Source organism: Plecotus auritus (genome assembly GCF_963455305.1).
Source record: "Plecotus auritus genome assembly, chromosome: 3".
NCBI lineage: Eukaryota > Metazoa > Chordata > Mammalia > Chiroptera > Vespertilionidae > Plecotus > Plecotus auritus.
The window spans coordinates 9,541,748-9,554,358 of NC_137772.1; the positions used below are offsets into that span (position 1 = coordinate 9,541,748).

The 12,611-nt window shown below is 44.5% G+C and overlaps 1 protein-coding gene across 3 annotated transcripts in view; it reads right to left on the minus strand.

The window, feature by feature from the left end:
* CFAP97 (cilia and flagella associated protein 97) overlaps window positions 1–12,611 on the minus strand; it is a 28,690-nt gene that overhangs the window by 5,885 nt on the left and 10,194 nt on the right. For all 3 annotated transcript variants that reach the window (XM_080661552.1, XM_080661553.1, XM_080661554.1), the window contains exon 3: window positions 11,740–12,005. In XM_080661552.1, the coding sequence (XP_080517678.1) occupies window positions 11,740–12,005 (266 nt within the window). The remainder of the gene's footprint in view (window positions 1–11,739; window positions 12,006–12,611) is intronic.

A 12,611-nucleotide genomic window follows, 5' to 3' on the forward strand; every position in this document is an offset into this window, starting at 1 on the left:
CTTTTTGCAAGAAATGCCCTTCCCCAGTTTTTAGCTTTCAAAGGCTCTAAGAGTGAACTCCTCCAAAGCCTTCCCACCTAGTGTTAGTGGTTCTCTTTGCTGAGCTGAGAGTTATGATTTAAACATGGTTCTATCTGTAAAGTCTATGGTCTTTCTGTCATAACATTGGCTTTCTCTCTTTGTAGACAAGGAAGCTGTATAATTTAGGTAGCAAAACCTCCTAAGATTGTATTTTCTCTCTCAATAGTTTGTAGCTGCTCTGAGCTATGTAAGATACTGGAAGGAATATTAAAAATATGTAAAACTAGAGGCCTGGTGCATGAAATTCGTGCACGGGGATCGGGGTGGTCCCCTCAGCTCAGCCTGCACCTTCTCCAATCCAGGACCCCTTGGATATCCCTCTCACAACCCGGGACCGCTGGCTCCTAACTGCTCCCCTTCCTGCCTGCCTGATCACCCCTAACTGCCCCCCCTGCCAGCCTGATCACCCCTAACCGTCTCTGCCCGCTGGCCTGATCGCCCCTAACTGCCCCCCCACTGCAGGCCTGGTTGCCCCCAACTCCCCCCCTGGTCGCCCCCAACTGCCTCCCTCTGCCGGCCTGGTCGGCCCTCACTGACCCCCCCCCGCCGGCCTGGTCGCCCCACGCAGCTGCTGTTCAGTCATTTGGTCGTCCCTCACTAACCCCCGTGCCGGCCTGGTCGCCCCATGCAGTCTGCTGTTCAGTCATTTGGTCATCCCTCACTAACCCCCCTGCCGGCGTGGTCACTGCACTCAGCCTGCTGTTCAGTCATTTGGTTGTCCCTCACTTACTCCCTTGCCAGCCTTGTAGCCCCACACAGCCTGCTGTTCGATTGTCCATCCGGTTGTTTTGGTTGTGACAGCCCTTGGCTTTTTATATATTAGGATACTGTCTTGTCATGTAATTTATAACTTAGTTGGGAAGATAATACCATTGCATGTCTAAGACATTTATAGCACAGTAAGCAACTTCCTATGTATCACATCATCAATGTATTTCACTGGGTAGAGCCACATCTGCTGTTTTATCTAATTATCCCATTAACTACTCACTGAGCCGTAAGGAGTGGGATGGACAGAAAACTTGGTATTTTCAGTTACTTACAAATTTTATCTTTTTGCTGGTGAAAGTCTCAATATTTTTTTAGTTAAATTCCTAATTTCCTAAATTTACTCTTTTGGTTAGATGTGCATTTTTCTTTTCATATCATCAAAATCAATTCTGAAATAATGTGTCAATAAGACAAAAAGTAAACCCATTCTGTAGTCCTGAGATGTCGCTTATCAAGTTTACATGCAGAAACCCGGGGATATAAGAAACATGATTTGACTCAGCTATGCAAATCATATGGAACTATACCATGTATTAGTCCATGTGTTATTGTACGCAGCAGCTATAGGGTCAAGCCTCGGATTGACCAGTGGCAGGGCCACAAACAAATCACAGCTTAGAGGACAGAGCCCTCTTAGCATAATTAAGCTTAACCTTATAGTCCTCCCTAGTTCCTTCCTAGGTAGCTAATAGGCTGCGGGAAGTGCAACAAGTGCTGCCAAAACAAGGTGAAATGCACAAGAACATTGTAAACAAGTTGACCACTTTCTGTGTTTTGCTTTGTGTGTTCTGACTATAAAATAAAGCCTCGGCTTGCAGGCTGGGTCTTCCTGTGTCCTCATCCAGGCACGGGAGATCCACCGAGCCCCAGCTGTATTCTCTTGTCTGTCTTCTTTAATCCTTCACCGCCCCTCCTCAGGTTCACCCTTGGCCATGCTGGCACGGCACATGTTATAACTTAACAAGCTAACAAAAATTAAAGAAATGCTTTCAGATAGGTCTTGCTTGTGGAAACAATACCAAAACTATGAAGTACTGATTACAGTATAAACCCTAAAATCCAAAGTATATATACGTTTCAGTCTAGTCATCAATTTACAACTCCTGGGTAAAACTTAAAAATAGTTCAAAATGTTGTAACACTTGTAGTAGAGTGATTAAAAAATGTAAGTTACTTAGTCAGAAAGACCTGGATTTAAATACTGGCTCTGCCATTGATTGTATAACACTAGAGGCCCGGTGCACGAATTTGTGCACCAGTGGGGTCCCTTGGCCTGGCCTGCTGGATGGGGCCAAAACCAGCTCTCAGACATCCCACAAGGGGTCACGGATTGTGAGAGAGCACAGGCCAGGTCAAGGGACCCCACCGGTGCAAAAGTGGGGCCAGGGAGGGATGTAGAAGGGCTCCAGGGCGTGTCTGGCCAGTCTAGCTCACTGCCAATCAGCTGGGCCCCAGCAGCAAGCTAACCTAGCAGTCGAAGCATCTGCCCCCTGGTGGTCAGTGCATGTCATAGCGAGCGGTTGAGCGGCCTTAGCATATCATTAACATATTACGCTTTGATTGGTCGAACAGCCGACCGGACGACCAGACACTTAGCATATTAGGCTTTTATTATATAGGACTAGCTAAAGGTTTGTCAATGATTAATTTTTTCAAAGAATCAACTTGGTTTCTTTCTTTTTTGAACATATTTTTATTGATTTCTGAGAGAAAGGGAAAGGGAGTGATAGTAACATTAATGAAGAGAAAGAATCATTGATCGGCTGCCTCCTGCACACCCCCTACCAGGGATTAAACCCGCAGCCCGGGCATGTGCCCTGACCGGGAATCGAACTGTGACCTCTTGGTTCCTAGGTTAATGCTCAAGCCTTGAAAAATGCCTGCTGGGCTCTATTTTCCATTCTCAACTTTATTTAATTCTGATGTCATCTTTGTTACGTCTTTCCCTGTACTTGCTTTGGTGTTTGATCTTTTTCAGTTTTTAAAGTTAAGGTGAGGTTACTGATTAGAAATCTTGTTTTTAGTGCAGGCATTTGCAACAAATTTCTACTCTAATCAGGGCTTTGGCTGTATCCTGTAAGTTTTTTGTGTTGTGTTTTCATTTTCATCGCCTCAAAGTATTTTCATATTTCTCTTAGGATTTTCCTCTTAAGCCCTTTGGGTATTTAGGAGTGTGTCAATGTCCCTGTGGTTGTCACTTCCCCAAATTCCCTTCTGTTCTTGATTTCTAATTTCATTCCATTGTGGTTGGGAAAAATACTTTGTATGATTTAAGTTTTTAAAAATTTCTTGACACTTGTTTTATGGCCTGTCCTACAGACTGTTTCCATGCGCGAGAAGAATGTGTGTTGTGCTCCCGTTGGGTGGGGCGCCCTGGGAGGTGGCTGCTAGGTCTCGTTGGTTTGTGGTGTTGTTCAAGTCTGTTTCCTTGTTGACCACTGTTTAGTTGTTCTATCCATTATTGAAAGTAGGGTTTTAAAGTCTCTGTTATTGTTGACTTATTTATTTCTCCCTTCAGTTCTGTCAGTATTTGCTTCAGACATTTGGGGGCTCTGTTGTAATAACGATTATATCTATGTGATGGATTAAACATAAATTTAATCCATATATAAAGTACTGCTTTGTCTTTTGTAGCCTTTTTAGACTTAAAGTCTGTTTTATCATGTAGCCACCCATCTCTCTTTTTGTATAAAAACCATTTTCTGTTCTTTTACTTGCAACCCCTTTGTGTCTTTGGATCTAAAGTGATTGTTATAGCCAGCATATCATTGCATCATGGTTTTCTTTAACCCACCTGCCAATCTGTTAATTTAATTGGAATGTTTAATCCATTTATGTTTAATTTACATTTAATTTCTGATAAGGAAGGACTTCAACCATTTTTTATTCCTCCATTACTACTTTTCTTAGTATGTAGCTAGCTGACTTATTGTAGTATACCATTTGGATTCTTTCGAGCTTTCCTTTTTTGTATATTTTCTTAGTGGTTACCTTGGAGATTATAATTGATACCTCAAGCTTAAAACCTATTAAATAATATGAACTTATTTTCAACAGAATACAACACTCTGCTACTATATATTTCCATCCCTATTCCTCTGTGATGTCATTACCAATGACATCTTTATAAATGACTAGAGGCCCAGTGCAGGAAATTTGTGCACGGGGGGGGGGGGGGGGGGAATGTCCCTCAGCCCAGCCTGCACCCACTCCAATCTGGGACCCCTTGAGGGATGTCTGACCGCCCGTTTAGGCCCAATCCCACTGGGCAGTTGGACATCCCTCTCACAATCCAGGACTGCTGGCTCCCAATCGCTCGCCTGCCTCTGCCTGATTGTCCCTAACCACTTCTGCCTGCCAGCCTGATCACCCCCTAACCACTCCACTTCCAGCCTGATCGATACCTAACTGCTCCCCGGCCGGCCTCATTGCCCCTAACTGCCCTCCCCTGCCGGCGTGGTCACCCCTAACTGCCCTCCCCTGCAGGCCTGGGTCACCCCACAACTGTCCTCCCCTGCAGGCCTGGTCCCCCCCAAGTACACTCCCTGCTGGCCTGATCGCCCACAACTGCCCTCCCCTGCAGGCCTGGTTCCCCCCAACTGCACTCCCCTGTAGGCCTGGGTCCCCCCTCAATTGCCCTCCTTTGCTGGCCCGGTCTCCCCCAACTGCCCACAACTGCCCTCCCATGCAGGCCATCTTGTGGCGGCCATCTTGTGTCCACATGGGGGCAGCCATCTTGTGTCTTGGAGTGATGGTCAATTTGCATATTACTTTTATTAGATAGGATTGGTCAAATAACTTAATAGGGATAATAACAATGAAATATATCTCAAGCAATTTTGAGTAATAAGTGAGACAATAGGCATGAAGTGCTCAGAACAGTACCTGGCATAGAGTAAGAACTTATGAATTGAAAAATGATAAGAATGGTTACTTATGTTCCAGTTTATGGTATATAAAATCTTAGAAATGCTACTAAAATCAGATTTTAATTATGAATCCCAAAATAGTTTGTCTAAATATATATATTTTTAAATCTTGGAAACATTGTTTTTGGAAAGAAAAATAACCTAGCCTGAATGCTGTCTTCAGAGGCAGAAAGGTTAAAACAAATTAATGAAGCCGAAACCGGTTTGCCTCAGTGGATAGAGCGTCGGCCTGCGGACTGAAGGGTCCCGGGTTTGATTCCGGTCAAGGGCATGTACCTTGGTTGCAGGCACATCCCCAGTGGGAGGTGTGCAGGAGGCAGCTGATCGATGTTTCTCTCTCATCGATGTTTCTAGCTCTCTATCCCTCTCCCTTCCTCTCTGTAAAATATCAATAAACTATTTTTAAAAAACAAACAAAAAACACACAAATTAATGAATAAATAATGTGTTAATGATTTCTGTAGAGAAAAGTTGCTTTATTGTTTCTAAAGTGATAAAGCAAAGACCCTGAAGGACATTAGGGGAGTAACAAGTATCCTATAGTCAGGAAAAATCAAGACCATTCTCCCTATTTTCTACAGCTAGAGTCATACTTAGTTATCATTAGGTTTATTTCTCTTATGGGAGGAAACAACAGACAACAAAGCAGAGATGAAGGAAAGCCAGATTGAATGAACTATGATTTTAAGATCTTAGAACAAAGGTACTGATTATTCAACTAATCAACTCATACTAGATATGAGATGTGCTATAAATCTTCATCTTTGTGACAATGTATCACTATCCCTTTAACAGTTTTCCCATTTAAGAGGTCTAAATGGGACAAAGAACAAAAGAAAAAAGATTTTATTTTTCACTTAATTTTTTTGTTTTCAGACAGGAAGGGAGAGGGAGCGAGAGAGAGATAGAAACATCAATGATGAGAGAGAATCATTGATCGGCTGCCTCCTGCACGCCTCCCACTAGGGATTGAGCCCGCAACCTGGGCATGTGCCCTTGACCAGAATCGAACCAGGGACCCTTCAGTCCACAGGCCAATGCTCTATCCACTGAGCCAAACCAGCGAGGCCACTTAATTTTTTTTTTCTTTTTTTTTTAAAATATATTTTATTGATATTTTACAGAGAGGAAGGGAGAGGGATAGAGAGCTAGAAACATCGATGAGAGAGAAACATCGATCAGCTGCCTCCTGCACACCTCCCACTGGAGATGTGCCCGCAACCAAGGCACATGCCCTTGACCGGAATCGAACCCGGGACCCCTCAGTCCGCAGGCCGACGCTCTATCCACTGAGCCAAACCGGTTTTGGCTAGGCCACTTAATTTTTTAAGAACAGTCTGAATTTCTAAATTTATCCATGGACTACTTTTATTTTAACACAAGAACTCCTGAGTGGAAACATTATGGTCTACTTTATTGTCTACTTCTATTTCTCTGGATTTAAAATTGAAATAAATTAACTTCATTTGAGCTCTAGGCTCTAATTCTGATTCATTCCACCAGGAATATTACTTCTTCCCTCATCTTGCTTCAATTACCCGCCCCCCTCTTCTTTCACAGCTCAGGAAACTGACGTACATTTAAAAGAATGAAATAATCTAATTTCTATCAGAGGGTAAAGTGAAACTATAAACTACCTTAGTAACCCCCCTCTTCTCTGCTACTATTGTGCTCTTTCATTAAAATCATCAATTTATACTATGTTCAAATAAAGATAAGAAGATGTGGCTTAACAAGAATATTTCAAAGTTCATGAATTAAAAAGGAGTCCCCTTTTTGGAAATAATAAAGTTCTAATATAATTGAGTCTTTATATAGCAAGCACGCCCTCTACTGGATAAATTTACTTTTTCTTTATTATTCCTTTATTTCCGTTGGTAATGGGGGGGGGGGGGTAAGATAGTGATAAACAAATAATGAAGAAATCAAAATTCATCAGAAAGACAGATTAATAGTATGCTTTTAACTCTAAAGCTCAGGACTCAGTTGTATACCATATTTTTGTTCTATTTTTCTACTTTCTCTGCACAGAAGTACTTCTTTGTCTTGAACTGTATTAGTCTAAATACTGGTAGCTTCTGGATTGCTAACAAGTGAAAGTAAGAGTCCTGGAACAGAACTGCTTTAGTCATCATGCCTGTCAGTCATATGAACTGATTTCGATCACTGGAGATGGGAGCAAATGAAGGAATACAAATCATAAAAATTATAAAGTAATAGATGGTGCTTGTGCAGTATATCTGACACAGAAATAGCTACAAAAATGTGCGTGTACATGTGTTTTGACCATGAACAGCCTAGCAAGCAGATTTAAAAGTATAATAGCTTAGCCTTGGGCTGTGTGGCTCAGTTGGTTGGAGCATCATCCTGTGCACCGAATAAATGGGAAGACATACCATATTTCTGGATAAGAAGGTAATACTTTAAGAATGTCAACAATCTGCAATTAAAATGTAAATTTAACGTAATTCCAATAAAAACTTATAATAGATGTTTTTAAATTTTGTTTTAGAGAATATAGTTGTTTTGTTTTTTAATTAAAATTCTTTGTTGTTTAAAGTATTACATGTGTCTTTTCTTATAATAGAGGCCCAGTGCAGGAATTTGTGCACGGGTGGGGTTCCTCAGCGTGGCTGGCAATTGGGGCCGATTGGGTCCATCTCGCCCAGTCCTGATCAGGGCCAGAGGCCAACCTCCTACGGCCCCTCCCCCCGCTGGCCAGCCCGATTGGAACCATCGGGGCTGGCTGACTGGTGGGAGGGACCATGGGAGGTTGGCTGTGGGAATGCACTGACCACCAGGGGGCAGCTCCTGCATTGAGTGTCTGCCCCCTGGTGGTCAGTGTGTGTCACAGTGATTGGTTGGCCAGTCATTCGGTCGTAATGGTCGCTTAGGCTTTTATATATATTCTAGAGGCCTGGTGCACGAAATTCGTGCATGGGGGGGGGTGTCCCTCAGCCCAGCCTGCACCCTCTCCAATCTGGGATCGGGCCTAAATGGGCAGTCGGACATCCCTCTCACAATCCAGGACTGCTGGCTCCCAACTGCTTGCCTGCCTGCCTTCCTGATTGCCCCTAACCGCTTCTGCCTGCCAGGCTGATCACTGCCTAACTACTCCCCTGCCAGCCTGATTGATGTCTAACTGCTCCCCTGCCAGCCTGTTTGCCCCCAACTTCCCTCCTCTGCCTGCCTGGTCACCCCTAACTGCCCTCGCCTGCAGGCTTGATCACCTCCAACTGCCCTCCCTTGCAGGCCTGGTCCCTCCCAACTTCCCTCCCCTGCTGGCCATCTTGTGGTGGCCATCTTGTGTCCACATGGGGGCAGGATCTTTGACCACATGGCGGCAGCCATCTTGTGTGTTGGAGTGATGGTTAATTTGCATATTACTCTTTTATTAGATAGGATAGAGGCCTGGTGCATGGGTGGGGGCCAGCTGGTTTGCCCTGAAGGGTGTCCCGGATCAGGGTGGGGGTTCCCTTGGGGCGAGGGGCCTGTGGTGGTTTGCAGGCCGGCCATGCCCCCCAGTGACCCAAGCGGAGGCCCTGGTATCTGGGATTTATCTTCTACAATTGAAACTTTGTAGCCTGGAGCGGAGCCAAGCCTTCTGCTTGCTCCCTGGTGGCAGCCATTTCTGTTGGGATTTATGTATCTTTTATAATTGAAACTTTGTAGCCTTAAGCGGAGGCCTAGGCCAGCAAGGGCAGGCAGAAAGCTTGGCTTCCTCTATTGCCGGGGAAACCCAAGTCTCCCTCCTGCTCTCTCCGTGGCTGCAGCCATCTTGGTTGGGTTAATTTGCATACTGGTTCCTGATTGTCTGGTGGGTGTGGCTGGTGGGCATGGCTTATGGGTATAGCAGAGTGATGGTTAATTTGCATATTACTCTTTTATTAGATAGGATAGACTAGAGGCCCAGTGCACAAAAATTCATGCACTCGGAGTGGGGGGGTGTCCCTCAGCCTGGCCTGCACCCTCTCAAAATCCAGGACCCCTCAGGTAGGGTTCCTAGGCCTGGCCTGAGATCAGGGCCTATCGGGGCTTTCCTTCCCCAGGCTGCAGGCAGCTGGCCCCACCCCCACCACTGCCACTGCTTGCCATCTGTGCAGCGCTGCCTCCCCTCCCCTGCCACCAGTGGTCTCCCTCTACAGGCGACAGGCTGGGGTACAATGGCTTGGCTGGATTGAGCCTCCCTCTTTCTTTGATGGGGGGGCGGGGCCAGCCCTGCAAGGGGCCGTCTGCCCACCTGATTGCCCCTAACTGCTTGCCTACTTACCTAATCACCCCTAACCGCTGGCCTGCCTACCTGATCTCTCCTAACCACTTGCCTGCCTATCTGATCACCCCTAACCGCTGGTCCACCTACCTGATCACCCCTAACTGCTGGTCTGCCTACCTGATCACCCCTAACCCCTCTGCCTGCCTGCCTGATTGCTCCTAACCGCTTGCTTGGGGGCGGGGCCAGCCCGGCAAGGGGCTGTCTGCCTACCTCATCTCCCCTAACCACTTGCCTGCCTACTTGATTACCCCTAACCGCTGGCCTGCCTACCTGATCACCCCTAACCCCTCTCCCTGCCTACCTGATTGCCCCTTACTGCTTGCTTGGGGGCGGGACGAACACTAACTTCTGGTTGGTCAGCCTCCAGTAGTAACTGGTTGTTATGACCCAGGGTTTTTATATATTAGGATTTTTTTTAATGAAAAAAATAATCAGTCATTATGAAGAATAAATGCAAAGGAATTGACAAGTTTTTGGAAGATATAGAATTAGCTTCAAATTGCTACAATGATGTGCAGAAAACTACCACCTAACTTACTATCCATCAACCTCATTTCAACTTGCTTTGTTGCTATCTACTCCTTGTTACATGCATATTAACTCTGCTGAAGGATTTAAGACTCTACTTAGTATTAGAATTCAGGTAAGTACATAGAAAAATAGGACTGTACTGATGATGAAATATGAGGGTGAATTTTGGAAACTTAGTAATTGTTAATAAAAGCTTTATCAATTGTTTTAGGTTTGAATTTATATGCTCATTAAAGATTTAATTTTAGTTTAAAACATTACCTGGGTTTAGAATCTTGGCTCAATCACTCTGTGTCCTTGGGCTCATTATTTAACATCTCTAAGTTTTTGTTATTTCACTGTAAGATGTGGATAAAAACAGTATCTACCTGAAAGAATTATTGTCAGGATTTAATAAGCTAATATTTGGAAGATACTAAGAACAATGTCTGGCCCGGTTGGTGTGTCTCAGTGGTTGAATGTTGACCTATGAACCACCAGGTCAGAGTTTGATTCTGGTCAGGGCACATGCCCTGTGTGGGGCATGCAGGAGGCAGCCAATCAATGATTCTCTTTCAGCATTGATGTTTCTGTTTCTCTCTCCCTTTCTCTCTGAAATCAATAAGAACATATTTTAAAAAAGAACGCCTGGCATTTAGTAAGAGCTCAGTAAACATCAGCAATTATTATGAACTGAATTTTATAAAGAAAATAATATGCTATGAGTAAGTTTTTAATGTGAAGATTTTCAACAGTCCCCACATATATTTCTTAGAACATCAAAGTATAACTGTTTTTTAACAATAATGCCTTTCGTACATTCAAGTAGCAGACCACAAAATTTGACCTCTTTGAGAACATATATATTATTTAAAACTTGCCAAAACCGGTTTGGCTCAGTGGATAGAGCGTCGGCCTGAGGACTGAAGGGTCCCAGGTTCGATTCCGGTCAAGGGCATGTAACTTGGTTGCGGGCACATCCCCAGTAGGAGGTGTGCAAGAGGCAGCTGATCGATGTTTCTCTCTCATCGATGTTTCTAACTCTCTATCCCTCTTCCTTCCTTTCTGTAAAAAATCAATGAAATATATTAAAAAAAAACTAGAGGGCCAGGGCACAAAATTTGTGCATGGGGGGGGGGGGGGGAGGAAGTGTGTGCCCCTCAGCCTGGTGCCTGTGCCCTCTCGCAATCCGAGATCCCTCTGGGATCAGGGCCTATTGGGGCTTTCCTTCTCCTGGTTGCCGGCAGCTGGCCTTGCCCCCGCTGCTGCCACTGCTTGCCATCAGTATGGTGCTGCCCCCTGACCCCCGCCACCAGTTGCTTCCCTCTGCGGGCGACAGGTGTTGGGTGCAATCGCTTAGCTGGCTTGGGCCTCCCTCTGTGGGGCAATCGCTGGCTGGCCCTGCACACCTGCCACAGCGTCACTGGCCAGTGGCCTGGGCCCCTCTCTGTGGGGCAATCAATCATGGGGCCCCCAGATAGATCACCCCACAGAGGGAGGCCCTGTCCACCCACTGCAGTGCTGCCAGCAGGGTGGCCTGGATCTCCCTCCGTGGCCACCAGCCGGGTGGCCCCGCCCACCCGGCTGGGGCTCCACAATCGATCACTGTGCAGAGGGTGGCCTGGGCCTCCCTCTTTGGGGCGATCACGGAGCCCCCAACCCCATCGATTGCCCCACTGGCTGGTGGCCTGGGTCTCCCTATGCAGGGTGATCGTGGGGTGATGGCAGGACCCCCAGACCAATCGCATTGCACCCGCCTTGGCTGGCCTGGCACCAGTGCATGTCATAGTGTGTTCCTCCAGAAGGTCGTCAGAACCGTCATTTTGCTTCAGTCATTCGGTCAATTTGCATACTACGCTTTTATTATATAGGATGACTCTTGGACATCATTTCCTGTACTATTGTAGTGATTTAACAGATCTAGTCAAATAGATAATGGAGGTTTCAGTATTTTCATTTAAGGTTCCCTTAAAATATGGGTTGCTGGGAAAAAAGCTACACATTGTACACATTGTACCTTACAGGCTCATAGTTCATGTATTTCATGCCAAACACATCTAAATCTACTTTTATATAATTAAGTTTAAATATTGGGCTGTCTTTGGGTTTCCGGTAAGTTGGGTTTCAAATCAATACAAATGCATTTCCTTGATGACTAAAAATTTTTTTACTTACCAAATTTTCTCTTTCAATCCTTTGTTGTTCTTTCTGTCTGTTGACAGCACTGTGATATAACTTAGGGGGATGATTAAATCTTCTAGGAATCGTATTTTTGCTTCCTGGTTTTTCAGCCTGTCTTGACAGTTCTTTCAAAAGCCTCTGATTTTCCCGATCAATCTGTCTCACCTCCTCTCTTGTGAAAGAGTAGTTTCTCCTAGGTGCTGCTGAAGGCTGATCTAAGTGATGTTTCTCTGGTCCCTTTTTATCCAATTCCAGAAAAGCTACAGAAATGGACAATAGAAGGAAAAATGGCTAAAGAAAGTAGCATGAAATATGACGGTATTTGCTTTAATTTTTAAAAATTAAAACTACATTTATTCATGAAAAGATATAGATGAAATAATGTTACTGACATCATACCACAATTATGTAGGAAAAAATCCAGAGGCAGCTTAGCATTTTATGCTTACTGAGTTCTTTGGGAATAAAAGCTATATACCAAACAATAAGAAATGTACATGGTGCTGGTTTTAAGGTAGGTGTAATTTATGGAAAATGCCCGTCAGGTTCATCTTATGTTTCCCCAAGGAAGCTTAATAGTTAGGAAGGTTGGAAACCTCTGGCAGAGTGTACCAATATAATACTTAGACAGTTTTTGTTAGTTGGAAGGCATACTTCAAAAATAAAATGTCCTCAGCAATGACTGGTGAAAACAATGGGTAGAAAATGGCAAAAACAAATGCAGAATATTCTGAAACTTTCCACTTAATCTGAAAATATTTTACTATAGTATTTTGTGTTGGCATTAAAACAAATACTTCTGTAGAAGTCAAACATTTCACTCCTGATTAAACATAAGCCAACATGAATATATTGTATAGAAAGTT